We start from the raw sequence: 27,602 nt of genomic DNA, 5'->3' as shown, positions 1-27,602 counted from the left end.
ACATTATCCAGTATACTATTACACTATTATTCAGTATCATATTATTCTTTATCATAAGAGATCTAACTGAATCCCAACTCTTCTAATAGTATCCTCTGGCATACAATAGACTGGATTAACAGGTTTGATAGAAGTATTACCCAGTAATGATAAACCAGCTAAACCAAATAATGTATGAAATGGATCAACCTGGTGAGAAACAAAAAATTGAATTAGATTTAGATTAAATTAGGTCTTTGTTGAAAATTTTAATAGGCTATTGCTTGGAATTGTCTTCATCTGAACATTAAGGTGTTTTACATTGGTTCAGTTGCTAAAGTTTGTCATAAAAAATTAAAAAAAATGTCTGAACACTTCAGAACTCGAATCAGACATGACTGGTCAATACGGAGCAAGAAAGGTTTTTTAAAAAATTCCAAATCATTCCACCTACCATATCACCAGGCCGGTCAGCAAACCCTCCAGTTTCTTCATCTTGTGATGCTAATATAAACTCTATTAATTTATTCTGAAAATATAAAACAACTCATCTAGTGATGTTTATATCAATATAATTATAATATCAATTCAAGCTATACTTAAATTATTAACAGAAATGACAAAGATTCTGGTGACTTATGTTAATTTCCACTGACTTATAAATTTTTCCTGCTTCTCAGACATCATGCTGATTTTTGACATCATTCCTATTCTAAGGGTTATGTAAAGCTATAATAACAAACCTTATCTATCCACTGTAGTCTATTGATGATTTTTAAAGAAGCTAAAACCCACCATGAATAACATACATCAGGTAGTTTCTCAGGACGACCTGTAATATAATGTTATTGTATGAATTATTGTATATATAATACGTACAGACACAGGTAAAATTCTACTACATGGTTTTGGCATATTATTGGTATTTATATTAGTGTATTGATTATATTTGAAAATATTGTCTAAAGTGAAAATTCACTTTGTGAAATCTTGGGAGTTTATCTTATAGGGTATAGATAACTTAAAGTAAACATTGAACCAATTACTTTTTCTTTTAAAATATAACCAAGATGATTTAAGCTAATGCTAAAACTCAAAGGTTTTCAAAGAAATCATCAGGATTTTGAAAATGATATACTGGTACTTCATGCTGATAAAGAAAGAGTCCAACAAGATATTAAATATAGAATAAGTTTTATTCATAATGATTTAAGAACAAAGTTTTAATGTATCTTACCATTTAAACCACCTGAAGGTAACTGACGTTCACATAACCACCAACCTAGTAAATCAGCGTTGATATGGTGTAACTGTCCTGTTATAGCTAACATACCAACACAACAATATATCTACAAAAAAAATGGAGTCATATCAGGCTAAGATGATTTCATGTGAAGCACTATTAAAATGATGTCAATTAACATGATACAAAATGCATAAATGTATTAAGTGAAAAAGTGTATAGCAATATCTATCACTGTGAAATCAGTAGAACATTTAACAATGTATTTTCAATATAGAATGGAACTTACTTGACCCGAATGTGATTCACTGCCAGGTCGACATCCAAAACCACCATCAAAATTCATACAAGATACAACAAACTCTACTGCTTTATCTACATTAATACTGTCTAGTTTACCCTGAATTACATAAAATATTTAACATTATATTCTGCAGCTTTATTTACATTAATACTGTCTAGTTTACCCTGAATTACATAAAATATTTAACATTATATTCTGCAGCTTTATTTACATTAATACTGTCTAGTTTACCCTGAATTACATAAAATATTTAACATTATATTCTACAGCTTTATCTACATTAATACTGTCTAGTTTACTCTGAATTTCATAAAATATTTAACATTATATTCTGCAGCTTTATTTACATTAATACTGTCTAGTTTACCCTGAATTACATAAAATATTTAACATTATATTCTGCAGCTTTATTTACATTAATACTGTCTAGTTTACCCTGAATTACATAAAATATTTAACATTATATTCTACAGCTTTATCTACATTAATACTGTCTAGTTTACCCTGAATTACATAAAATATTTAACATTATATTCTACAGCTTTATCTACATTAATACTGTCTAGTTTACTCTGAATTACATAAAATATTTAACATAAAATTCTACAGCTTTATCTATATCAATACTGTCTAGTTTACTCTGAATTACATAAAATATTTAACATTATATTCTACAGCTTTATCTACATTAATACTGTCTAGTTTACTCTGAATTACATAAAATATTTAACATAAAATTCTACAGCTTTATCTATATCAATACTGTCTAGTTTACCCTGAATTTCATAAAATATTTAACATTATATTCTACAGCTTTATCTACATTAATACTGTCTAGTTTACCCTGAATTACATAAAATATTTAACATTATATTCTACAGCTTTATCTACATTAATACTGTCTAGTTTACCCTGAATTACATAAAATATTTAACATTATATTCTACAGCTTTATCTATATCAATACTGTCTAGTTTACCCTGAATTTCATAAAATATTTAACATTATATTCTACAGCTTTATCTATATCAATACTGTCTAGTTTACCCTGAATTTCATAAAATATTTAACATTATATTCTACAGCTTTATCTATATCAATACTGTCTAGTTTACCCTGAATTTCATAAAATATTTAACATTATATTCTACAGCTTTATCTACATCAATACTGTCTAGTTTACCCTGAATTTCATAAATATTTAACATTATATTCTACAGCTTTATCTACATCAATACTGTCTCGTTTACCCTAAAATTCAAAACATAAATTATATGGATGGATATAATGTTTCCAACTCTTTTTTTAAAAATAAACACCCAGATATCTTGATTCGAATGGAAATTGTTAAAAATTGTTATCAACTTACCAATAATGATAAACAAGCCACAGCACAGAATGAAAACCTGGTATCTACCTCTCCTGAAGAGACAAACAAATTCATCTGTAAAAATTAATCAATGGTAATAGTACAAAATTTTACCTTTAACAGTTAAACTGATTGTCGCTATGCCCTTCTTGAATTCTGAGTAAATGTTCATAATTAATAACTCTTTTACTCTATTATAATCAAATTGACCTCTTTGTTATAAAACACAATGGTCATGAAACAAGCTACAACGTTAATGTACCTTACAACAGATTAACATCAGGATATCTTATGTCATTAACAGCAACTTTCTATGGTACAAATATGTAGATCTCAATTTCATTATTGGTTTGTTAACACAATTCATTATGTAACATATTGCATAAAAATATGATAAGCAGAGGTTGAGGTAACTGGTTCAAAGACAGGAGTGATGTTAGAATAGGAAATATTACTATATATTACCCCATTTATCACCATAGAAACTACCATCATCTTGCTGTAAGCTCTGTACCCATTTAATAACTTTATCACAATCTATAGTATCTTGAGCATCATATAGGGTCAATATCTAGAAATATAATAATAACTTTATCACAATCTATTGTATCTTGAGCATCATATAGGGTCAATATCTAGAAATATAATAATAACTTTATCACAATCTATTGTATCTTGAGCATCATATAGTTTCAGTATCTAGAAATATAATAATAACTTTATCACAATCTATAGTATCTTGAGCATCATATAGGGTCAATATCTAGAAATATAATAATAACTTTATCACAATCTATTGTATCTTGAGCATCATATAGTTTCAGTATCTAGAAATATAATAATAACTTTATCACAATCTATAGTGTCTTGAGCATCATATAGGGTCAATATCTAGAAATATAATAATAACTTTATCACAATCTATAGTATCTTGAGCATCATATAGGGTCAATATCTAGAAATATAATAATAACTTTATCACAATCTATAGTATCTTGAGCATCATATAGGGTCAATATCTAGAAATATAATAATAACTTTATCACAATCTATTGTATCTTGAGCATCATATAGTTTCAGTATCTAGAAATATAATAATAACTTTATCACAATCTATAGTATCTTGAGCATCATATAGGGTCAATATCTAGAAATATAATAATAACTTTATCACAATCTATTGTATCTTGAGCATCATATAGGGTCAATATCTAGAAATATAATAATAACTTTATCACAATCTATTGTATCTTGAGCATCATATAGTTTCAGTATCTAGAAATATAATAATAACTTTATCACAATCTATAGTATCTTGAGCATCATATAGTTTCAGTATCTAGAAATATAATAATAACTTTATCACAATCTATAGTGTCTTGAGCATCATATAGTTTCAGTATCTAGAAATATAATAATAACTTTATCACAATCTATAGTGTCTTGAGCATCATATAGTTTCAGTATCTAGAAATATAATAATAACTTTATCACAATCTATAGTATCTTGAGCATCATATAGTTTCAGTATCTAGAAATATAATTATAACTTTATCACAATCTATTGTATCTTGAGCATCATATAGTTTCAGTATCTAGAAATATAATAATAACTTTATCACAATCTATAGTGTCTTGAGCATCATATAGTTTCAGTATCTAGAAATATAATAATAACTTTATCACAATCTATTGTATCTTGAGCATCATATAGGGTCAGTATCTAGAAATATAATAATAACTTTATCACAATCTATAGTGTCTTGAGCATCATATAGGGTCAGTATCTAAGAGTAAAAGAATGGTAACACTAAGGGTGATAACTCTTCAAGTCATGTTGGGAAGCAACAAAAGGTATTATTGAGTAAATTTCAGAATTGTACATTGGATCTCCATTAACCTAATAGATAATAATTAATAGATTTAATAATTAAATTAATAGAGAACTGCTGATTAGTCTATTGCAGTGTTTCCCAACCTTTTTCAGTCTCACACCCCTTGAACCTTTCGCACCCCCAAAAAATTTGTTTCATCCACATTTCCAGCATATGATGCGAGTTGCTGTCTCAAAATAAACTCTTCTGCTACACCAGTTGGCCACACCCCTGACAACCTAGTCCCTTGGGGGTGAAAACACGCCAGGTTGAGAACCGGGGGGGGTCTATTGATATGTATAGTGTAGATGTCAGATGTTTTTAGATTATTTTCTTCATTTTAAAACCCATTTTTTTATATTCATATATTATTACTACCTTTTACTGACAACAAGCACGAAACAATATAACAACAACAATATGACACTAAGTTACCTGTATAGCACTGAGGGTACAGAGTAAATGAAGATCATGTCCTACACTAACCTGTATAGCACTGAGGGTACAGAGTAAATGAGGATCATGTCCTACACTAACCTGTATAGCACTGAGGGTACAGAGTAAATGAGGATCATGTCCTACACTAACCTGTATAGCACTGAGGGTACAGAGTAAATGAGGATCATGTCCTACACTAACCTGTATAGCACTGAGGGTACAGAGTAAATGAGGATCATGTCCTACACTAACCTGTATAGCACTGAGGGTACAGAGTAAATGAGGATCATGTCCTACACTAACCTGTATAGCACTGAGGGTACAGAGTAAATGAGGATCATGTCCTACACTAACCTGTATAGCACTGAGGGTACAGAGTAAATGAGGATCATGTCCTACACTAACCTGTATAGCACTGAGGGTACAGAGTAAATGAGGATCATGTCCTACACTAACCTGTATAGCACTGAGGGTACAGAGTAAATGAGGATCATGTCCTACACTACAGCTAATTCCACCAGACTCATGTTGACACTGCTTAACAAACACCAGTACCTCTTCTTTATTCATTCTTTTTAATTCATCCATTAGATCCATAGCAGTCAATCCCCAGTAGATACCATTCATTCTCAGATATTCTGTCATCACATATTCCTATTTAAACAAAAAATAGTGTTAAACAGGATTTCCACTCCAATTCCAATCTCAATGATATCTAGATAGTAAATTTAATAACCAAATACAATTCTGTTAATCATATTTTCACACAAAATTTCAGATTCGGTACATTTAGAGTAAATAGTAGCACTGGTACTCGAATACCATGAATGTTTACATATAATAGAGACAACTCTGCATATAGGAAATCTTGATATTTCATTCTTATATGATGATTAAAATTTCTAAATTGCACATGAAAGAAGGAATCTTTAGAAGAATCTAATAGAAATTGTTTCTGTACAAGATAATGCTTACATAGTCATCTTTCTTTGACCCATATGCACCAATATAATCAGCATGTTTTGAGAGAAGTAATTCTTTAGGAGCATTATCTGGTATTGACACATCTTTTATAGGTGTACCCTACAATTAAAACAATATCAGGCTCAGTCAGATAGACTTACTACTTAAAGTAACTACAAATTATCAAAAGTAGTATGGTTCTTGCAACATTTACTAGAACAGACTGATATTCTCACCACTGATAAGACTTGTTGATCATATAGTCATGTTCCTCACAATAAATATGGTATGAGAATGATTCTATACAAGTCTATATACCCTTAACAATGTATGAATTGGTTCTATAAGAATCATAATGGGGTCTATGATGACCCTTGCTCTGGTATTGATCCATCTTCAAAATGGTTCTGTTCAGGTTTATAACTCAACTATGAAATCAAAAAAACATGGGTCATTATTAATTTGTTGAAATAAAAAATTAGGGCCCACAGAACCTCAATTCCAATTCTGATACAAGTCTAAAAATCGACAAACCAACTACCCAAAATCACTTATTCCTATACGCCTCATGAGTCATGGACATAATGTCATACACATCGACTACATCACGCTTATCATCAACAAATTCAGTATAACAAGTGACACTACAAGAAATAGATTCCTTTTGTCTGTATTACCATGTCTTACCATGTTTCTGTCAACTTCAGTATAAAACTACTGATAAATAGCTTTATGTATTTTGATTTTTAGTAACATAAGATATAATTATGTGAGCTTATATTGAATAAATGAATAAATAAAAATTTGTAAACAAATTTGATAAAAGGGGGATAACTCTTGTAATTTTGATGAACGCCTAATATCCGTGCATGGAGTTTAAAGTCCGTGTAAATATTGGAAATGATGTCGTGGAGCCCTCTGCCATCAACTTGCCTTGATTAGAATGAAAATGAGAAATATTCAAAATAGTAGTTTGTAGTCCATGACGCACATTTGAGAATGGGCAAAGCTACATGATGATATAGTATAATGTTTCTAGATTATTTTATTGACATTGTTGAACGTAGAACATTAAGCCTATAAAGATGTAGACCAGCAAATCAGCAATTATTTATACCGTACCTATAAATTCTTTCCGATACTCAACGCTAGCTAGACATACTAAGGGGAGGATCCAGGTGAAATCTCGATTTGAGCATTTTCAATCCCACGTTGCCAGTGATGAAGGTCGAAGATGATAACTTTGAAATATATCTAGGGGACATGAAACTCAGACCCTTAAACTGTGCACTTTGGATATCTGTCGACAGTTGGAAATAGATAGAAAAAGAATTATGCATAGTATTGCCTGTCTTCGTTAGTGCAGAAAAGTAGGAGGCAAAACTCCTTTTCATTTCTTTCTACACCAATCTAAAACTGAAAAAAACTATGGCTGAAAAGAGTAGGCTATGATTGGGACTATACCAAACTCCAAGGCCCATACTCCTAGAGGCCTACTCAACATTATTACTATAGATTCTACTATCCCATACTTGTTACTAAATACGGTTCAATGTATTCTCCACTTCCGCTGGTTTTCTTAGAATTCAGACTAAGAGAGCGTGTTGATGCCAAGTTTAGTTTGCTGATGAAATACCGACCGACTAGTGACTAGTGTGTATGTATGTAGAGTATATAGTATGGTTCGTTTAGTTATATAAACACTACAGGCCTACCGGAGTAGCTGGCTGGCATAAACTCAATACACCAATCAGTGCCACAATTCGAGCAGAAACTTAACAGGTGTACATAGGGGGCATGGAAGATTAGATCCCCTTTCATTGAAAAATTGTTTATCTTGTAAATCTTTCCAGAAGTAGGAAACTTCTCATCAAATTGATGTATTCCAATAAAAAATCCAATATGAAATCCATAGTCACTACTTGTGACCTAGGCCAGTGCTTCTATAAGAGATTAGCTCTTATAAAACCTTTTATGGGATATTCAGGCCATTTTGAACGACCGCATCCATCCCATATCCGCCCTTGTTCAGTAAGATCGTCTTCTCCCAAAGTTTGGACCCATTTCTGATATACTGGTGATAATTTTATATCCTAAACAAACGCGTGACAACAATATGAGATGAGCTTTAGTTAAACTGACCCGAATCTGCAAATGCCAAACAATCAGCTCAACAACCAACACTCACGTCTACCCCCCTCCACAAATATCTGGGTATGTCGCTTGATTGCTAACTTGTGGCCAAAGCGTAACGTCGAGATGGCATTTTTAAACTCTGTTTCCTATTGATAATGATATAGTTCGGAGGAACTGACTGCTTTTCAGTTGAAAGGAACAATAAAACTAAACACCATGCGCTACTGTATGTAAAACATCGAGACGAGAAACCGTTTCCCTGCTAGCATTTTCGGTGTTCTATAGAGTAAGGGAATACGGGAATACGGGTTTAAATAAATGATCGTTTATTATGTATATGTTAATAATGACACATGAAATCCTGCAAATAGGACCTTATATGAATTGTGATAAACGTTTTATATTCGACGAAAGATTGATTCCAATCCTTTCCATATATTATGATAATAAACTACTTCCTAAAGAACAAGATAGTTCTATGTATAAATGGTATTAGGTTGAAATCCCAACCAATGTTTATCATCTAACATCTTACTCATTTTACATTCTACCGATTTCACTCAACATCTGCTCGACTCATTACAACTGACTCTCACAGACTGGCCACTGGTCAGCCAGGTTTATAACACCATATATGGTCATAGCACGCCCCAGACTGATACAACATGTTGCATTTAACACTGTCAGTGTTCAAATCGTTAAAATACTTCAGATTAAAATCTCGTTTATACTTCAAGAATTCCTGCAAACTGCACGTTTAACCATGTTTAATTGTTTCAGCCATAGAATAATTATATTGATATGTTGGCATCATTCTAGGTATTATGGTACTATACTCTAATCAGCAAAAATAAGGCAGTTCATTTGTTAAAGGGATTCAAGAGAGATCTTGTTTGTGTGTGGGTGTGTGCGTGTACGTGAGAGAAGGGGGGGGGGGGTATTTTGAGTGTCTTTTAGAGTCACCGTGCATTCTTTGAAATTTAGAAAAAGGTTTAAAAATGTCATGTGTTCTTACACATTCATACCTGTAGTACTAATAGGCCGGTGGGTAAGGATATGGTGGGTGCTCAGGAAATACTTTGCACCCCCTCCCCTTGAAAAGTTTGACCGATGAGACCTTGGGTTAGCTTCGAGTGCAACCTACATAATAGATATAGGTCGGTTATCTTTGACTAAATCAAATGAGTTTTTTACGTCTACACAATATATCTTTTCTGTGACGTAGACTCTTTACACTTCATCATTCCGCCGTTAATTCATTCCAAACTTCATCATTATCCATTATTTTCTGTCACTATCTTTCTAACCGACTATGAGATTGTTTCCTACCTACACAGAGAGGAATTCGTAGTAAATAGTCTAGATTACTTAGTCTCTATTTCTGTGTCTAAAACCGTCTGGAAAATCGAAATGTCTAGTAGAGGCGGGAGATTGGCATCATCTCGGCACGTTAGGATCGTCTGTAGGCTAATTATCAAGTCGCAATGAAGCCTTTTAAATTTCTTATATATGAACGTCTGGGTGATTCTTCTATATGTCAGTCAACGTTGGAACTGCACCCCTTACCATATATGTCGAGCGAGCGTGGGAAAATTCAATGAGATATTTTTAGCAACAAGTATAATGTTGGGGATTCCTGTAGTTCCATATTAAGAGTGTCGTTTTAAGATTTCTGTTAGTAAAATATGAATGTCTTTGGCCAACTTTTTGGAATAGTCAGACTTAGATTTAAATAGCAGCAGCCTTAAAGTCAGTGATAAATTAGACTGCTTTTGGATTTCAATTCCATTCATTGAATTCCATTGCACACAATCTACTCCTAGAAATGGAAAAATTTTTTGAATGGCTAGAAATATTTATGTGTAGTATAATAACCTGAGGACTAACGTTAGAGAAGCAATATTCCATTCCACTTATGAGGCGAAAAACAAGAATCAGAATAAATCCCATCACCATTTCAAACAATTTAATTTATATTTCTAGGATTAACTACTAACCAGCTGATAACGTTTGAAATTTAGACCTCTATTTAATATTAAGGCCTTTTAGTGAACCTGGGTGTGTCATTTCGTTCCTCATTTACAGTTACACCCGAATTCTATCCCTTGATATAATATACTCATGATTTCTGAAAAGCGAATATATGGTGCAATAATACGAGTCTCTTTCCGCCTTTTACATCTGTATACCACAATATCAGCACAGTACATTATATATTTCATACCAGACCTCAGTGTCAGGGTCGACATCTGAGAACCAGCATCTGTTTCATTCCAGAATATTTGAATTTGTCTCACAAATAGGTCAAAAAATAACCCGCCTTACTTTTTTTAAAAAAAAAAAAAGTCCACTGCTTCAAGTATACATAAAATATTCAAGGCTCCGAGATGACAAACTCAATGTGACATTTTGCCTAATTTGGATGAAAAATATTTAAAAAAAAAGTTCATTCTATCAAACTACCAGACTAATGTAAGTGACACGTGCTCTAGATATGTGGAAATCGTTAAGTAGATGATCATTTTACCAGTTAAGATAGAGAAATGTTGGTTGCTTTATCACACCACAACAATATAAGCTATGTGGACTCTTTGCAATTAGTTGATGTACACTATGATCATAATATAACCTAATATTGAGCGAACATTTGGAACATAAACCTAGTTATTCAATTCATTTTGCAATACCCCAGTAGCTTTACTACCATATAGGGACAAGTTTCTCCAAGTCCACAGGCCCCACCTGTAAGGGGGCCCTACAGGAGAGCATGAAAAGAAAATTCCAGTGGAAGGGGCCACTCACGGTCCACTGGCAGTCACTCATCTATTTGAGCTATTGTCATACCCGATTCTTACTCCTACACCCTAGACGTAGGCCTACGACTATGTTACTTGTCCGATTTCCCAGACCGTTTAACAATGTTAATAGATCAAGTGCGATGCTTGCGAAACAGAACATTTCCACCCTTTCAGAACACCTGGGCCACTTGGTATTTGTTTATTCCAATCCTCATCAGAGAATACAGTTGCTGATATATATTTTGTTATTCTATTCACCCGAATTCTTCCCTTCTAGTAGTTTTCGACTAAGCATAAAGTCTGTGAGATCATGTGTTATTGATATTATGTTTATTATAAAAACTATGGTATTACCTGCACACCACTATTAGATAAGTAAATGTCAGTCTAGAGTAATATGAGCCACGCCCATTCCAGACACACCTTCAATTCTACTGTATTTATCTCTTAGACATAGTTTCAAGGTGAACCATCTTGCCAAATAAAAAATACCATCAAATATTCCTCATTGAAAGTTAATACTGATATTCATATAACAGACCGAGATGTTGAATTGAGGAATTTATAATCAGTGGCATCAGCTTTATGTAAAACGTTTTATTAATATCATAACGAAACAAAATACTTAAACAGTTTCATTTGCTTCATTGATCCAAATCAAATTTTAAAAGCTTTCATCTTTCATCTAATGTATTCAAATCTTTTAGCTTTTCAATTCGTTCAGTCTTCCGATCAAATATTCCCGGTAGGTTGAGACCATATTACAACTCTTGAAGTGGTTTGTGTTGAATAAATTGGCTGTAGTCAATATCCAAAAATAAAGTTACGGCAAGCATGAAATTTAAACGAGGTATGAAAATAGCTGTAAAATTTCTAAATAGGTGAGAGGTGTGGGTGGGTGTTGATATTTCTAGACCAATATCAGATACACAGCATCAATATATCTTTTTAACGTTAAAGGTGGGTTATCAGACTACCTGGTAACCTGAATGTTCTCAAATGTGCGAAAATACATTTACAACTACTGTCTTGCTGAATATGGGACGAGTTTAATGTTCAATACTGTATCCTGGCAAAGTAATTTAAAAACAGAAGAGGGTCAACAACTCTTTGTTTATATTGTCAACTACTTGTTGCCTTATTTCATAGATCTTGACAACGAAGTAAAATAACATTTACATCTATACCTTAATACCTTTAGTATCCTGTGCCTTCTTGCCAAATACATGTTCTAGCTTGCTGCTCTCAGAACGATGATGGTATCTGTAATCTGATGTGTATCTAAGTTATAATGAGTAATAACCAATATATTTCATTTCACATTGTTTTATGATTGACATAATGATTGGCAGGCATAGCACAAAAAGGTGTTCACAAGAAAGCATTTTGTAACTTACAAGGGTGTAAATTGTGTAATTCTGAAGTTAAGGGCCATAATGTAGACAATGTCTCACCAATTCTTATCACCAACTTCAGAAACAACCCTAGAACAATTTGCCCATCTAACTGTGAGTGGACGGTGTTGGTACACTGGGCAACGCCAAACAAAGCAAAGTAGCTTAATACGGTGGAACTTTGTGGAGGAAATTGAAAGTCTACCCTGGAAAACATTGGCGTTGACATAAAAATATATAAAGGAGGGGGGGGGGGGCGTTCTAACCAATGGCATTTCTTTACAAATTCGACTAACTTATGATTGATGTACTTCCTCATGTGAAAGTTCATATGCCGCTACCACTGTTTTGCCAGTATGTTGTTTTCATTTCGGGTTTCGTTTTGCGGTTCGGATCGTTAGAACTTGGTTTATTTATAATCAAATTCGCAACAATCGATGAGATCATGAATAGAAGATATTATCGGTACAATACACAATGTTAATTAGAATTCCGATAGGCTACCTCATAATTTCTATACAATCTTACCACTTTCTTAATATTTAACTACTAACAAATCTCTCGATTTTGGTCAGTGAAATAGACAATATTATGTGCGTATTATCAATGAGTATAGATCATCAGGGTAAACAGTTTTACCATTATCATTCAGGATCGATTCCAGATTAAGTAATTCTCCATCTGATTAAAATGCAAATGTTAACATGTCGTTAATCGCAGTAATATACACAGGCGAAAAATTGAGATTAAAGGGCATTTTGAAGCACTCATACCCGATTTAACAAGAATAACATTTCAAACATACAGAGATTTGTGGCTTAAAATTTAGTTTTTGTTATCTTTGAACCCCCGATATAGCCTCTGATCTCTAAGTAAAAATTAATTACATTAATATGATATGATATAGTCCAGATGTTGGCCGTTTTAAATTAGGTAATGATGTTAACAACATGTGTCTTTTTTCATATAATCATAATACTACTTTCATTTTTTCATGTTATTACTTATACTATAGACATAATAGAGGAAATCTCTCTCATCATAGTTAATCTAAAAATAGCTTCATAAAATACCGGAACTTCTACTTTTACTTTCATAGTCATCGTAATAAATTGCTGAGTTTGTTTTTCTAAAATTTGGGACAATTACTATCATTCATATTAAAATTAAAGACTGTGTGGTTATCGCTTTATAGAAATAAATAGTTTGAACTATAGATTTAGAGAATACCAAATAAGGCTAAAGAATCAACTATCATGGGCCAATTATAAAAGTATCGAGCCATTTGTAAACAATGAAATTACATGTTCATGTTTTGATCGATTATAGCAAATTTTAGTTTCTTAAGTATATCTAATCCCCCCCCCCCCCCTTTCTTAATATTGCAGTGTAATTTAGTGTAATTTATCCCAAGGTAAAAATAATCCCCGATCTATACCAATCTATATATGTCACCAGCCAACTCAAGTTTTGTCATCGATGAGTAATATTTAGAAATCAATAATTTTAGATATGTCAGGTTTCTACTTTTTTCGAGGAACAACTAACAATTATTTTAAATATTGTTGAAAATATTACATTAAAGATGAAACTTAATTTCTTGGAGGTCAGAATAATTAATAACCCCATGAATCATAGATATATGCAGAACAAACATGTATATTATAAAAGTGCTACAAATCGGTGGGTATATTAATCCTTGGAAAAGGCAAATTCAGCAGTTTTAAATGATTATATTCCCTTTTTTCCAATTAAAAATGCCCTGTTTGTAGGCTTTATATTAACGGTTATCTCATTGATCTTCACAATATTTTTAATGTATGTTATGAATAAGTTTGTTGATAATTCTATGCTGTATAGCCAGTAAGTTAAGTGTAATAATATCAGGAAGATACAGAATGATATGGTTATTATATAATAGATCAAACTAGAGGTTAGGGTAGAACCCAGGGGGTAAATTATCAATCACCATGTACGATAGTCCATCTAACAATCATAATATACTTCTACCGACATCCCGCTTCCCATCATACACTCAATACAGCTGACCATATACGCCGCCCTGTCAATACCATATATGGCGCCTGTTACTCAGACAGTCTTCGCGATTTCTTGGAATCAGTGAAGGAGGGCAGATAAAAGCCATTGGCATCGTTACTCTTTCACCAGTCGTGAATAGACAGCACAGTAGTTAGATCGTACACAGTAACAAGTCAAAATGTGCGACGACGAAGTAGCAGCTCTCGTTGTAGACAATGGCTCCGGTATGTGCAAAGCCGGTTTCGCCGGAGATGATGCTCCCAGAGCTGTCTTCCCATCCATCGTTGGACGCCCCAGACATCAGGTCAGTTTATAACTATTTTTTATTCTAATTTTCAGTATTTTTACTATTTATCAATGGATATATTGAATAAGATAGGGCTAATGTGGTAACCTTGTCTTATACCATTGTGAATTGTTTTATTTTGAGCATTGGATTTGTGATTTCGAATTTATTAAAAGCTTAGATTGCTTTTGGATTATACAATGTGATTGAAAATTAATTATGGATAAATTGGAAACAAAATTGATAAGTAAGCAAGTTTAATATGAAAGAATATTCAGCCTTCAGCAATGGGCAATCGATGAATATTTGCCTCGAAATAAGATACATCAAAGCAAATGTTAGAATTAAGATTCAAATTTACTATTTTGTTTCATCATATCCATTGATAAATAGTGTGAAATAGCAAACTACATTAGGGAAATACTGGCAAATTCAGTAGCATAAGGAAGGTCTTTTGAACAAAGGCCTACAATGACAACGATTGATCATATTTTAAATTGGAAGTGACTGAATCAACTGAAACAGATTGCATAAAAATATCATTTTTCATTTTTCATTTCCTGCTTTTTGATCAATATAAAATATATATATTGGGTAAAAAAAGGGGAAATTTCTGTATCAAACTGACGTTCACTAGAATATCAGCATTCTTTACGATAGTACTCGAATTTAGTTTTGCTTATTTGGCAAGATTCTTGAAACCACAAATGAATGAAAATTGGCAACAATAGTTGGCAAACTTTCATATGACCCACGCTTAACGATTTTAGTGCCAAATTATTTCAAGGTCTAGTCTTACGAATCTAAAAGATAGGGCAAAATCATATTTGAAATTTTGGAATAATAAATAAGAACAGTAAATCAAAGAGAAAAATTGTATGAAAAAAATGAAAAAGAATTCAAAATCGAAAGCATCAGTCCAAAAATGGCGGGCTGTTTAGCCGGTATAGTATACCGGTACACACACGTGTTCCACTACACGCGCGCGCCCTAATCGACAAATATGGGCATAGCATGGAGTGCATGACATCATTCCGTCACGTGATATACTACACGGTTACCATGGTGTCATGCAGCATTAATTTCAAGATGTAATTCTATCATGATTCTTTATCTGCATCTGGCTGATTCCTTTTACAGACTTCTTTTATTATCATTATAACTTTTATACATGATCATTTCTACAATGTGGTACCAATTAATTACAACTTAGCTTTTAATCAGAGTTATCTTAAGCGCTGATTATCATGATCCCTACTATGAAAAATTCACATCTGCAAACATGTATGGAATTTTATACAATATTTTGTGACAATAGTTACTGCGCCAATTTAATTCAAAAACATTTGTGCACTAATTATCTTTTTCGGCAGTCTTGATTCCACTTACCCATATAAATTTCTTCGACTCTATTCTCGTCTACTCGAGCGCGTGAGATTACGTCTCATGTCGTGTTCGTTTTACGTATCAACGTCTTGTCACGCAATCCATCTCCGTGTTCACCTCTGCTGTTTAATTTGTCAACCATTACTTATAATATTTTATCTTGTATCTTCCAGGGTGTCATGGTGGGTATGGGTCAAAAAGACTCCTACGTAGGAGATGAAGCCCAGTCCAAGAGAGGTATCCTCACTTTGAAATACCCCATTGAACACGGTATCGTCACCAACTGGGATGATATGGAGAAAATCTGGCATCACACCTTCTACAATGAATTGAGAGTTGCCCCAGAAGAACATCCAGTCCTCCTCACTGAAGCTCCATTGAATCCTAAAGCCAACAGAGAAAAGATGACCCAAATCATGTTTGAAACATTCAACGCACCAGCTATGTACGTCGCCATCCAAGCTGTGCTGTCCTTGTACGCCTCCGGTCGTACCACAGGTATTGTCCTCGACTCCGGTGATGGTGTCACCCACACAGTCCCAATCTACGAAGGTTACGCTTTACCCCATGCCATCCTTCGTCTTGATTTGGCCGGTCGAGATTTGACTGATTACTTGATGAAAATCTTAACTGAAAGAGGTTACTCATTCACCACCACCGCTGAGAGAGAAATCGTCAGAGATATCAAAGAAAAACTCTGCTATGTCGCCCTCGACTTCGAACAAGAAATGGCCACCGCCGCTTCATCCTCTTCCCTCGAGAAGAGCTACGAATTACCTGATGGTCAAGTCATCACCATTGGTAACGAGAGATTCCGATGCCCCGAATCACTTTTCCAACCATCCTTCTTGGGTATGGAATCTGCTGGTATCCATGAAACCACTTACAACTCCATCATGAAATGCGATGTTGATATCAGAAAGGACTTGTACGCCAACACTGTCTTGTCCGGTGGAACCACCATGTTCCCTGGTATTGCCGACAGAATGCAGAAAGAAATTACTTCTCTTGCTCCATCCACAATGAAGATCAAAATCATTGCTCCACCCGAGAGGAAATACTCCGTCTGGATTGGTGGCTCCATCTTGGCCTCTCTCTCAACCTTCCAACAGATGTGGATCTCCAAACAAGAATATGATGAATCCGGTCCATCCATCGTCCACAGAAAATGCTTCTAAGTTACTCGCTATGTTTCTAGGATATCAACAATTCTATGGTGGCCTATTGATGATTATGTGTTTGTTTTCGCTGTTTATTGGTGGAAAACTTATTTCAATTTTTTCAATTGACTATCAAGAATTTCCTCCAAAAATACAAACATTTTTTTTTCAAAAGTCAGTTTTTATCAAACTAGTGTGAGTCAGAACTTCCAACAATTTTGTAAAAATTATGTTCTATTAATTTAAATAACTACTCTGTTGAATTTTTTGTATTTTGTCTTTTCAATTTTTCTCTTCACGGAATTCGAGGACGAAAACAGCAAGCAAATTGTCTCAGGTTTTCGAATGTTTGTAGACTAAAGTTATGAATACATTATGCGACATGTTGGTTAATAAGGGGTTATACACATGTCAAGGGAAACATCATGTTTCTTTGTTAATACCACGCCTTGTAAATTGTAGAAATTCGACCGAGGCAAAAAATAAAAAAGTTTGAAAATAATTTTTTGCAAACTTTCTTGTTTCCTTATTTGATTTGGGACTTGAAATTTGTGAGCAACTTTGGAAGATGTCTTGCCGTGACTTGCATTAGCTCTATACCATTACTATATAAGTCCTAAATTATGTCATCTCCGTAATATCAAGGTCTCATCTTGTCTATGACAAATTAGACAATTGAAAACTTGATATTTGAAAAGGTCATAATACCAAGGTTTTTAAAGGCGAAAAGGTTCATGTTGAGGACCTGAATGACAATTTTAAGTCCGTCCATCAGTCAAAGTTCTGAAGTGACAACAGAGCATAAGATGAACACAAGGAAAGGAGAGTACAGTTATATCCCCCCACTCTCATTCAAATCAAACACATCGACACATTGGCATCCATTCAAACATAATATGAAATCGACTACTAACATACCTTTTTCATTATTGATTGGAAATAGACTGAATGTCTTACGAAAAGCCTATACAAGAGTGGTCACAGGCCCGCCGAACCACGTCGAGTGATAGCTATACGGAATATCAGAAATCATATACACCCCAAGGAAAGATTCTGTTGGTGTATGTACACTATTGTATTACAGAGCAGCTGCTAATATCATCCTATCATTCCCATGTTTCCATATAAGGCCATGTAACAACTTGTCACTGGTGTGCCTGTACCCATTAGCAACAACACTTGGATTCCGAATTATGCAAGGGACTATTATGTCAGATTAAGTGAGTTGTAGTATAATGAATCAGAGAATTATTTCAATAATATCATTATGATATATATAATTATTAAACATCATTATGATATTAATCGAATGAATCTCTGAATCATTGTTGAACAACAAAACAATCACCATTGATAGAGTGGTATAAGGGAGGTAAATTTAAATAAGTCAGTGGTTTTCTATCGATAATTTGGACCCACTCCACTAAAACATTTTATGGAAATGATTGTAGGCCTATCTTTCTGTCTCCCTTAAGGGTTTTTTTGCATCCCTTTTTTGGGGTAATTAATTTTTGGTATAGATTTGGAATTTGATGTCTGAAATTGCATTATCTTTCAGATTTTGTGAGATGATGAGAGATTTAAAGGCGGATGGACTGCCAAACTCTAGCGGATGAGTATAACCGGTAGTAGTCTACTTTCAATTTGACCAGCTCAAAATTTTCATGGTCATCATATATTGAATTTTTTAGGATGGTAAGGCTTTCATTCAGCTTTCAACGAGATTTCTGGAAAAAGTTGTAGAAGGTTGAATTTCGTGTTTAACATGGGAAGAGATGGCAAATGAGATGAAGTGAGTTCATCTATCGCTAATTTGATCACAGAATTATCGTTGACGTTAAAGTAGTTAAAGGGAGATAATAATGATAATCAGGACAACAATAACATTACATAGTCAATATATATTTCACAGCCTGTCTTTATCGCCATGATCAGTCTAAAAAATAAAGGATATGCTGAATGAAGCTATTTTTTAAACCATTCGATCCAACCGCATCACTATAACTGCACCTGGTTAGGGAGTAAACGGGTGGCGGTTGAAACTATCACGCAATATAACCTTAAGGTAAACCTGAAACCGATAAATCACCATTGAAATATTATTTGAGGGGAATATTTTGATACCCATGGATAATGGTCAATGTACTCAATAAAAAGATGTTCAAATGGATACAGTCGATCAATGTTTGAAGTTATAAATTTTAAGTTTTCTAGATTGCCAGACAGAAAGGTTTATATTGACAATGTGTGGCTTTACCATGGATTTGACTAAATACCTTAAGTAAGCTATAAAACTGCCATCTCGTCTCCGGTGCCTTACCCACAGCAACTACCAAATTGCATAAAAATCCCCTTCTCTTTATGATTATTTATTTGTGACTGTCACCACCACTGCAATACTTGAATAAGGTGATGTCATATTTTTATAGGTAGATTTTCTGAATTACAAAGGCGCCATTTACCTTCCATTATCTGTATTTTACGACTTGAAGCAATTATTGTCATCATCGTGAACAATAGGTCTCATGTGGAGCTCCAGACTGATTTACGATGCAGTACACGCTAAGAGACCTCTGGACTCGGATGTTGCGCTCTAAATTTCATGGTGATTACTCTCTTTACGTAGGGCAATTCTTCGTCGGGTTTATATCCATCTTCACCGCTCTTTATTGCTATCTAATTAACATAAAAATTTAAAATCAATAGAGCATGAAAATGACAAATGTTGATTGCTTGGAAAAACTAGAAGAAAGTATCTGTAGGTTATTCTATAAAATCAGACTTGAATGACGTTAGTATCTTAAGGTTCATAGTAAAACATTGTAACTACATAACTACATTGTTAATTCATAAATTCGAATGATATTGAGTTTTGCAGCCTACAACTTTTCACGTCATTAGCCTAATAGTACGGTGGTTCATTTTTTAAATTTTGAATAAAAAAACTGGAATATAATTTAAAAACATAATTTATTTTATAATTATATTCCACTTTTTTAATTCAAAATTTTTTCGATTTCTGACTGTTACAAACCGGACCTCTTTCAGAAAAGCCTCTTCGATTCACATCACAGAAACTGGATTTCACTTTGTATAGAAGAAGAGGTTGCAATAAGAGTTATGATTTGTGTTTTTTTTTGTCAACTATGTTTGAATGACAATACAAGATATACAAACAAACTTTCAGGACAGAATCTGACACGATTATAAGATCATTATCGTTAATATTTTTAGAGTCAAATGGCGTTTGCGATATTTTTGCCGTCATAACCAGACAACAGTTTTTAAATCCCTTTTAAAAATCGCAGTATTTGGAAATCCAAAGACAATCAATCCAAGGTTCATTTAGTCCAGTAGGGCCGATATTAATAAGGATAAACCTGCCTACCTACTCAGTGCTTTAAACCTAAGGCGGAGTTCAATCTGTCACCGTTTACTGTCTCTATGATTTTATGACCACGGTGAATTAATCTGACTAAAGACTTGTTGATACCATTAAATTGATCTATATATCTATAATATGTTAAATTTTATCACCCAGCCATTTCAAGTCGTCGGTTGTGACGTTTAATGGATGACAACCAGCAGGGGGCGCTCTGTGACCCGGAACTGATTGACTGATCGCTAGGAAATCTCTAGTGTTAAAGGTACAGAAAGTCTACCCATGATCTGTTACTCACGACATTAAAGCTACCTGAAAACTTAGCTGGATGACACGCTGTATTCGTATCGTATCATACAGTCCCCTGTAGTTTCTTCTGAATAGAAGATTCTTTTAAGACTTGACAATAAGGACAAAAGATCTGTGTTCGCTCATTAATCATATTAGTCGCGAATATCACGTGTCTTTTGAACGCTTGTTTTTTTGTTTACATTTCTTTTTTGAATCAATTGAAAATGGCGCCAGTCAGTCGAAAGCCACCCATGATCATAACACAGTATAGTTGTTAGTGAATTGTTCTGCTAATTTGTAAGACATCGTAAAATACAGTTTTGAAGAAATTTGAATAAACTACCATGTCCTTCGCCCATTTTAGCTTTGTTGGTTCGGATATTATGTGTGCGTATGGACCAAGACCTTCTGTCAAAAACACCGACTGGGCAAATCTGGTACATGCCATCCTTAGTCACAATTTGACTTCTTTGAATTCAGCGTTATCATCTAAGTATTGGTGTATTGAAAGTTTCATAGAGACCTACTCTACAATTGCAAAAACTATCATAAAAGGATGATAATTATGTAACCACCCCCGTAATGTGAATGTATATCTAAACCCACCCTCAACCAAACATTGACCCGCCACGTTTCAACAAACGTATTAACACGAAGAAACATGCACCCCAATTTAAAGTGATAATACATCTTAGAATGAACATAAAATTTAAGTTCTCAAGAATTATCAATATGAGTATATATATTCATCAGTGAACTTACCTGGTGTCATAAAGTCACAACAGAATCCCTGTAAAATCTGGAAAATTGGAAAATTAGTAAAACTAAATAATTATTGAAAAATGCCTAATCTTAATATTAAGCGTTTTTCAATAGTTAATTGCATTTTTATGGAGACTTACTAAGTTTTTTGGATTTATAAGGATCCTGTTATGTTATTTATGACACCAGGTATATCTACTGCTCTTATTGGCCAAGTTTAACATTTTTAAATTCTATGTTCATTCTAAGACGTAGTATTCCTTTAAAGAAAATGAAGATCTGGTATCTAACATATAACTTTTAATAGTTAATTTTCATCTGATTATTTACATTCAATGTATAATAAATAAATAATAATAGAATAATCGGTGAATAATAAATATTGTCCTCTACTCTACAGAGACATTTTAACAACCTAACAGGTGAGATGGGATGACCCAATCTAAATTACAACCCAAGGCCAGAGTGACAATTTAGATAAACATAATATATCCAATAACGATCCAGTGTAAAAATTCCACTAAATCGTTGATATAAAAAAACAAATAGGGTAATATATAATCATAGGGCAGTGATATGGGCTGGCCTGCTAGTAGGTAAGGGGACTAGGAGTATTTACATTAAAACATGGTCTTCATAGTCTAGAGATTAAACAGAAAGTGTTCCTTCAATATGGAAATTAACTGGAAACGACCATGAAACGTTTGAAAAGCAGAATTAGCCTCACCAGTATCTTTAAATGTATCATAAAGCATGATTTCAGTAATACATTAATATCTATGAATTAACGAATCCCGTGCACACGAAAACGAGCTTCTAAGAATACCTAAATAATACCGTTTGTATTACATTGACATCGTATGTATAAAACCTTGTGACTAATCGTCGTTGTCCGTACAAACCACATCAATTTCGTCAGTTCCGGTACTAGAAGTGATGGTTTCAGACGCCATATTTGTTTTGGGATTGTGATCACCATTCTTTGTCGTCATGGAAATGGGATGATGCCTAGCAATGAAATCATCATCATCCATGTCGTCATCAGAATCATTATCCTCCATATCGATATACTCGTCTTTCTCTTCATTTCCGCTTCTCATTGTTGTGTCCGGAATGGAATCGCTACTAATCGGTGATTTCCGGTAAGAATCGTAGCCAGTTTCCGGAATCTCTACATCATCGCCTAATCGGATCCTTTCATGAATTCTCTTATGTCGTTCTAGATTACTCTTATGACTTGTGGCGTAGTCGCAATGTGGACAGGTGTAGTCCTTCTGACCACTATGAACCGATAGATGGCGCTTTAATAGTGCTTTTCGACAGAATCGTCGTCCACAAAAGGGACAGGAATATCCATTATGATGAAAAATCATAATGTGCTCCCGTAATGAGGCCTTGGTATTGAACTTGACTCCGCAACATTCGAGAACTTTATCACAAGCCTGGTGCATGGTGGAAATATGTCTCTTTAGATTGTTACGACGGTCGGTGACGTAACGGCAATGCGTGCATGGGAATAATTTCCCGCGGAATGTATTACAGACCAACATGGCTAGCTCCAGATAATTTCTGTTGATAAATGGCGACTTCATTTTAGACATTTCAGCTGCGATTGTTGCTTGGTTCATGGCCTGGTACTGAGTGAGACTTATCTGCTTCAAATCGGCAGCTGCTTGACTAGAGTAGAATCCTGGGTACTGAAATAATGGTGACGTCATAGCCATGCCGTTAGGGGTCGCTACAGTCGGAGACAGGAACGGCATGCCTGGAAATGGCTGTAGGGCGTTGGTTCCAAGGGATCCGAATGAAACACTGGTCATGGTAGCTCTCATTTCTCGGGATTCGGGACTAGATGGTGATGACTGAATTTCTGTCTGGCTGAAGGCTCTTTCTGGTTCGCGGACCGCCCTGGAGGAACTGCGATCATTTGAACTGAAAAAGACAAAATAAACCAAATTAAAGTTTAAGTCGGTGTTAAATTGAACATGGTCTGTTGCTGGGCTGGTGACTAAATGTGTGTAAATTAAAGGGCCGCGGTGTATTGAACCTGTATGAAAGTCTATCGAAGGGTAATGCAGTGTAAAAATAAAGTAAGAGGATAGTAAACAGTGTATTGTGGGGTCTGTAATAGATTCTTAACGCCTAATTTCTCCCGTAACTCGTCCAATACTATCAGTTTACAAGTTGATGAGACAAACCGCCTTTTCTTAACACTTTAATCTTTAGACTTTGTCCCACTCTCATTGTTTCTTTCAATAGCAACTTCAGAGTATCGTGTAAGTTTCTCAAGATGATTGGCAAGTGGTTAGTGGAAGGATATTGGAGGTAATTTAATAGGTAATGTAGAAAAACGACGAGACATTATTCAAAATAAGATGAATATTGTTCTAAGTTTAAAGTCGTTTATTCGACACGACAACTGATCTAGATTACTGTAACAAAAATGTGGCTACTGTCAAAGTTTTACCCAAACAACTTCACCTTTCCCGAAACGAACAAATAATTTGAACGTCAATCAAAGGATAAGGTTTAAGACTAAATTTTCGTCTTTAATCACTTTCTGACAAGAGACTCTTTAAAATCCTGATCATGTGATATCCGAGCTTATTGAGGTCGTCTTGTACCTTGTCAATCTGGGCTATATGAGAATATTTGACTTCACCTAGCTTTATTAACTTGTCTATTATTATAATATTATAAACAGTCAGTCAGCTTGTTGTTTTTGTCATTCTAATAAGCCAGTAATCGTCTCCATGTTGATTTTGGGTATACATCTGAGGTCAGATTTTAAATTATTTTCTTGATAAAGGGAATAATATTAACCAAAGCGTCGCTTCAGACTTCTGATTTTAACTAAGTTATGATGATTTTTCAATGGCAGTTAATGGCCCCTTCAATATTGTTATTGAATATTGGGAATTGGCTACCGGGGAATTAAATTGTTTCTTAGTAAAGGGAAGAATGGCATAAACCACAGCATCGCTTCAGACTTCCAATTTTAATCAGTTACGAGGATTTAAGTTTTATTGATTCTTCTCTGAGGCATTTGTTCGCCTCTACGTCGAAAAGAAATCGAAAATTTTAAGAAACCTTTCTTGGTGGTTGAAAGAATGATCAGATTTGTTTTGCTAATGTTTGCTAATGATTTCCGGATTTCCTGGAGTAGAGCCTTTGATCCGATGATTACTATTAACCTAGAAGATGTCTTGCATGAAAATCATGGATGGCATTTTTATTTATCTATAGACAAAAACCAAGAGAGACACTTAAAGGAACATTTAGATCTGCATTTAATCAGATTAAGAGCAGTTAAAGGTAAAGTTTTTGCATTGAGTTACATATTGGAAAGCATTTGAACAAATCCTTTCTGGTTTGAAAGGAATCTCAGTGGACGGTCCTGGATACTGTTTCAGTAATTATAGGTGACAAGATTAGATCAATGGTAAACCGACTGTTTCTATTGGTTAAAATCACCACGCTCATTATTTCATCTCAGGAGAGAACGGATTGACATGAGAAATAATAACATCAGCCCGCCCTGATTCCAATTCCAATCCGTCTTATTCTACCAATAATCACTTTAATTAGATCAATTATTGTAAATAGTTTCTACAAAACTTTTATAGTGAGCTGAGTGATGGAAAACATCGGAATTGTTTTATGGAGAACATTACCTGACAAAATCCGATCGTCGTATTTAAAGTTGGACATTTACCTCTTTTGCTATGGCCTAGATCTGAAGTAGTTTTGTCTATCACATAAGTCAAAATTATAGGCTATGGAACCGACTGAGAAATACCAGAATGAAGTGTCGTTAACTTAAATTGTGTTCCCCATCCCATTATTAACACAATTTTCGAAACTAATTCCCGATGAGATATAGAAATGGACCGATGGAAGTTTTATATTAAGCTATGATATTAGTTTAAATCAATTCAAATAACATTATCATATTGTGTCATATTACAGAACAGAAACTTTTTCAGCTTTAATTCAAATGTAGGAATTGTATTGTTATATATCACAGAGCAGAAACTTTGTAATGTAATAATTATAATGTGATATAGAATACAATTTAATACGTAATGTAAAGCTATAGTTTTTGCGGCACGAGTTGTCCATAATACCGAGATAATACTAGATGAATATCTATTTTGTTTCGCCGTCATCACTCATCATTTTAAATCGCCTGGAACCGAGAATTGGCTAATAATTTAAAGGAAAATTAAATTAACTGTGATGTTTAGCCGATAATTTCCGACAAAACTCAGGCATCATGCTGTCAACATTTTTACGCGCATGAGCAGATGATATTTAAAGACTGGAATTAAGGCACGCGCTGAACGCACGTTGATATTGGAATAAGAATTAAAATGCTATCAGTTAGACATGAAATATAAAAATATGATATAATGGAGATTATAATCAGGTAAAAATGACCCCCTGCGATCATATTGTCTACATTAATCAAACTTGAAATAATATAAGATTTAAGCAAAAGGCAACTTCCTTCCGCTAATTTGTAGGAACGAGGCGATCTTCATTTGATCTCGTGCCTAGAATAATGACGTCATAAACGTCCAGACAGGAAGTGTTTTCTCTTAACGTCGTGTTTTTACCTGAGATTTTGTTTTGTAATTATAATATATTTTATATTCAATATTCTGTAGTTATAATTCTTCCCATTATTATGATAATTTTCATTAATTGTAGCATCCAAATTGCCACGAAGTTAGAATCTTTTATTCAGTGCTGCACTGTTGAGGGTTCTTGTGGTCTGACTACAGATTATGATTCATAATTATTTTTTACTTATGTATTTTAATCATGATATATATTTGCCTACATTAGTTAAACAATATATTTCTATAACCTTTACACGAATTTTTAAATTGATGCATAGATATACCCAAGTATGGTAATGACGTTTTTTATTTGTGTACATTTTGATTTCATTCCTGTCATACTGTCATAGTGACACTTGATGATTCTCTCCAGCACGTGCTACTCCATTCAAATCATTGTACAGAAGATAAATGCTCGCCATTTTGTCCAAAAGACTATTTTGTTTTCTCATTTACTGGGTTTATTTTTATTACTAGGGTTAATTTTAACCCGATATCCGCCACTTTCTCAATTTGAGAGCCAACAATCAGCTTAGAGAGAGGCATTATAACGTTTTATTATTTAAGTCTGAAAGGATTAATTATAGAATTGTCGACACTAAAGGGTTAATGATACCCTAATTTCAACCCCTTTAACATCAATAAATGACACTTGACTCTAAATTCATTCAAATTTGTCAGAGTTTGATTTATATTTTGAAATTTGAATTTATTCCTTATTTCCATAGAATACGGAACTTCTGTTGCAAATTTGTATCCTTATGTTACATTTTTTCAATTATTTTTTGTCACATTTTAGATTTGTTTTACTAAGAGAAAAACTTACCCATAAATGCCTCTTTTAATTCAAACATTATTTCTTTTTTTTCAGTTTGGTTCAACAAATTTTCGATGTATTTTAGCAAATCAACATTGTGTATGTTTTGCATGTTTTTAGACATTTAATTGCAATTATGAATAGATATAACCTGCTGTAGCTGTAAGCTTAGACATTTAATTAAAATTATGAATAGATATAACCTGCTGTAGATGTAAGCTTAGACATTAAATTGAAATTATGAATAGATATAACCTGCTGTAGATGTAAGCTTAGACATTTAATTAAAATTATGAATAGATATAACCTGCTGTAGATGTAAGCTTAGACATTTAATTAAAATTATGAATAGATA

The 27,602-nt window shown here is 33.7% G+C and overlaps 3 protein-coding genes across 3 annotated transcripts; 1 reads left to right on the top strand and 2 right to left on the bottom strand.

Moving 5' to 3' along the window:
• Positions 1–51: 51 nt before the first annotated feature.
• On the bottom strand, positions 52–6,860 carry LOTGIDRAFT_165337 (hypothetical protein; the record flags this gene model as incomplete). Its single annotated transcript, XM_009062357.1, has 10 exons — positions 52–189; positions 434–508; positions 723–811; positions 1,217–1,328; positions 1,512–1,622; positions 2,896–2,948; positions 3,361–3,466; positions 5,664–5,861; positions 6,183–6,290; positions 6,858–6,860. The coding sequence occupies 10 exons, from the start codon at positions 6,858–6,860 to the stop codon at positions 52–54; spliced, it is 993 nt and encodes a 330-aa protein (XP_009060605.1).
• A 7,806-nt stretch (positions 6,861–14,666) lies between these two features.
• On the top strand, positions 14,667–17,887 carry LOTGIDRAFT_193218 (hypothetical protein). The gene is made up of 2 exons (XM_009062356.1): positions 14,667–14,842; positions 16,384–17,887. Exons 1-2 carry the CDS (start codon positions 14,717–14,719, stop codon positions 17,386–17,388), a joined length of 1,131 nt encoding a protein of 376 aa, XP_009060604.1. The 5' UTR covers positions 14,667–14,716; the 3' UTR covers positions 17,389–17,887.
• A 5,117-nt stretch (positions 17,888–23,004) lies between these two features.
• On the bottom strand, positions 23,005–23,325 carry LOTGIDRAFT_98806 (hypothetical protein; the record flags this gene model as incomplete). The annotated part of the gene is made up of 1 exon (XM_009062355.1): positions 23,005–23,325. A coding segment is annotated over one exon (321 nt), but the record flags the coding sequence as incomplete, so codon positions are not given.
• Between the last annotated feature and the right edge of the window lie 4,277 nt (positions 23,326–27,602).

This window comes from Lottia gigantea (genome assembly GCF_000327385.1).
Source record: "Lottia gigantea unplaced genomic scaffold LOTGIsca_51, whole genome shotgun sequence".
Classification (NCBI taxonomy): domain Eukaryota; kingdom Metazoa; phylum Mollusca; class Gastropoda; family Lottiidae; genus Lottia; species Lottia gigantea.
The sequence above is the reverse complement of the archived record's forward strand: the minus strand, read 5'-3'. Positions and strand labels throughout refer to the sequence as shown.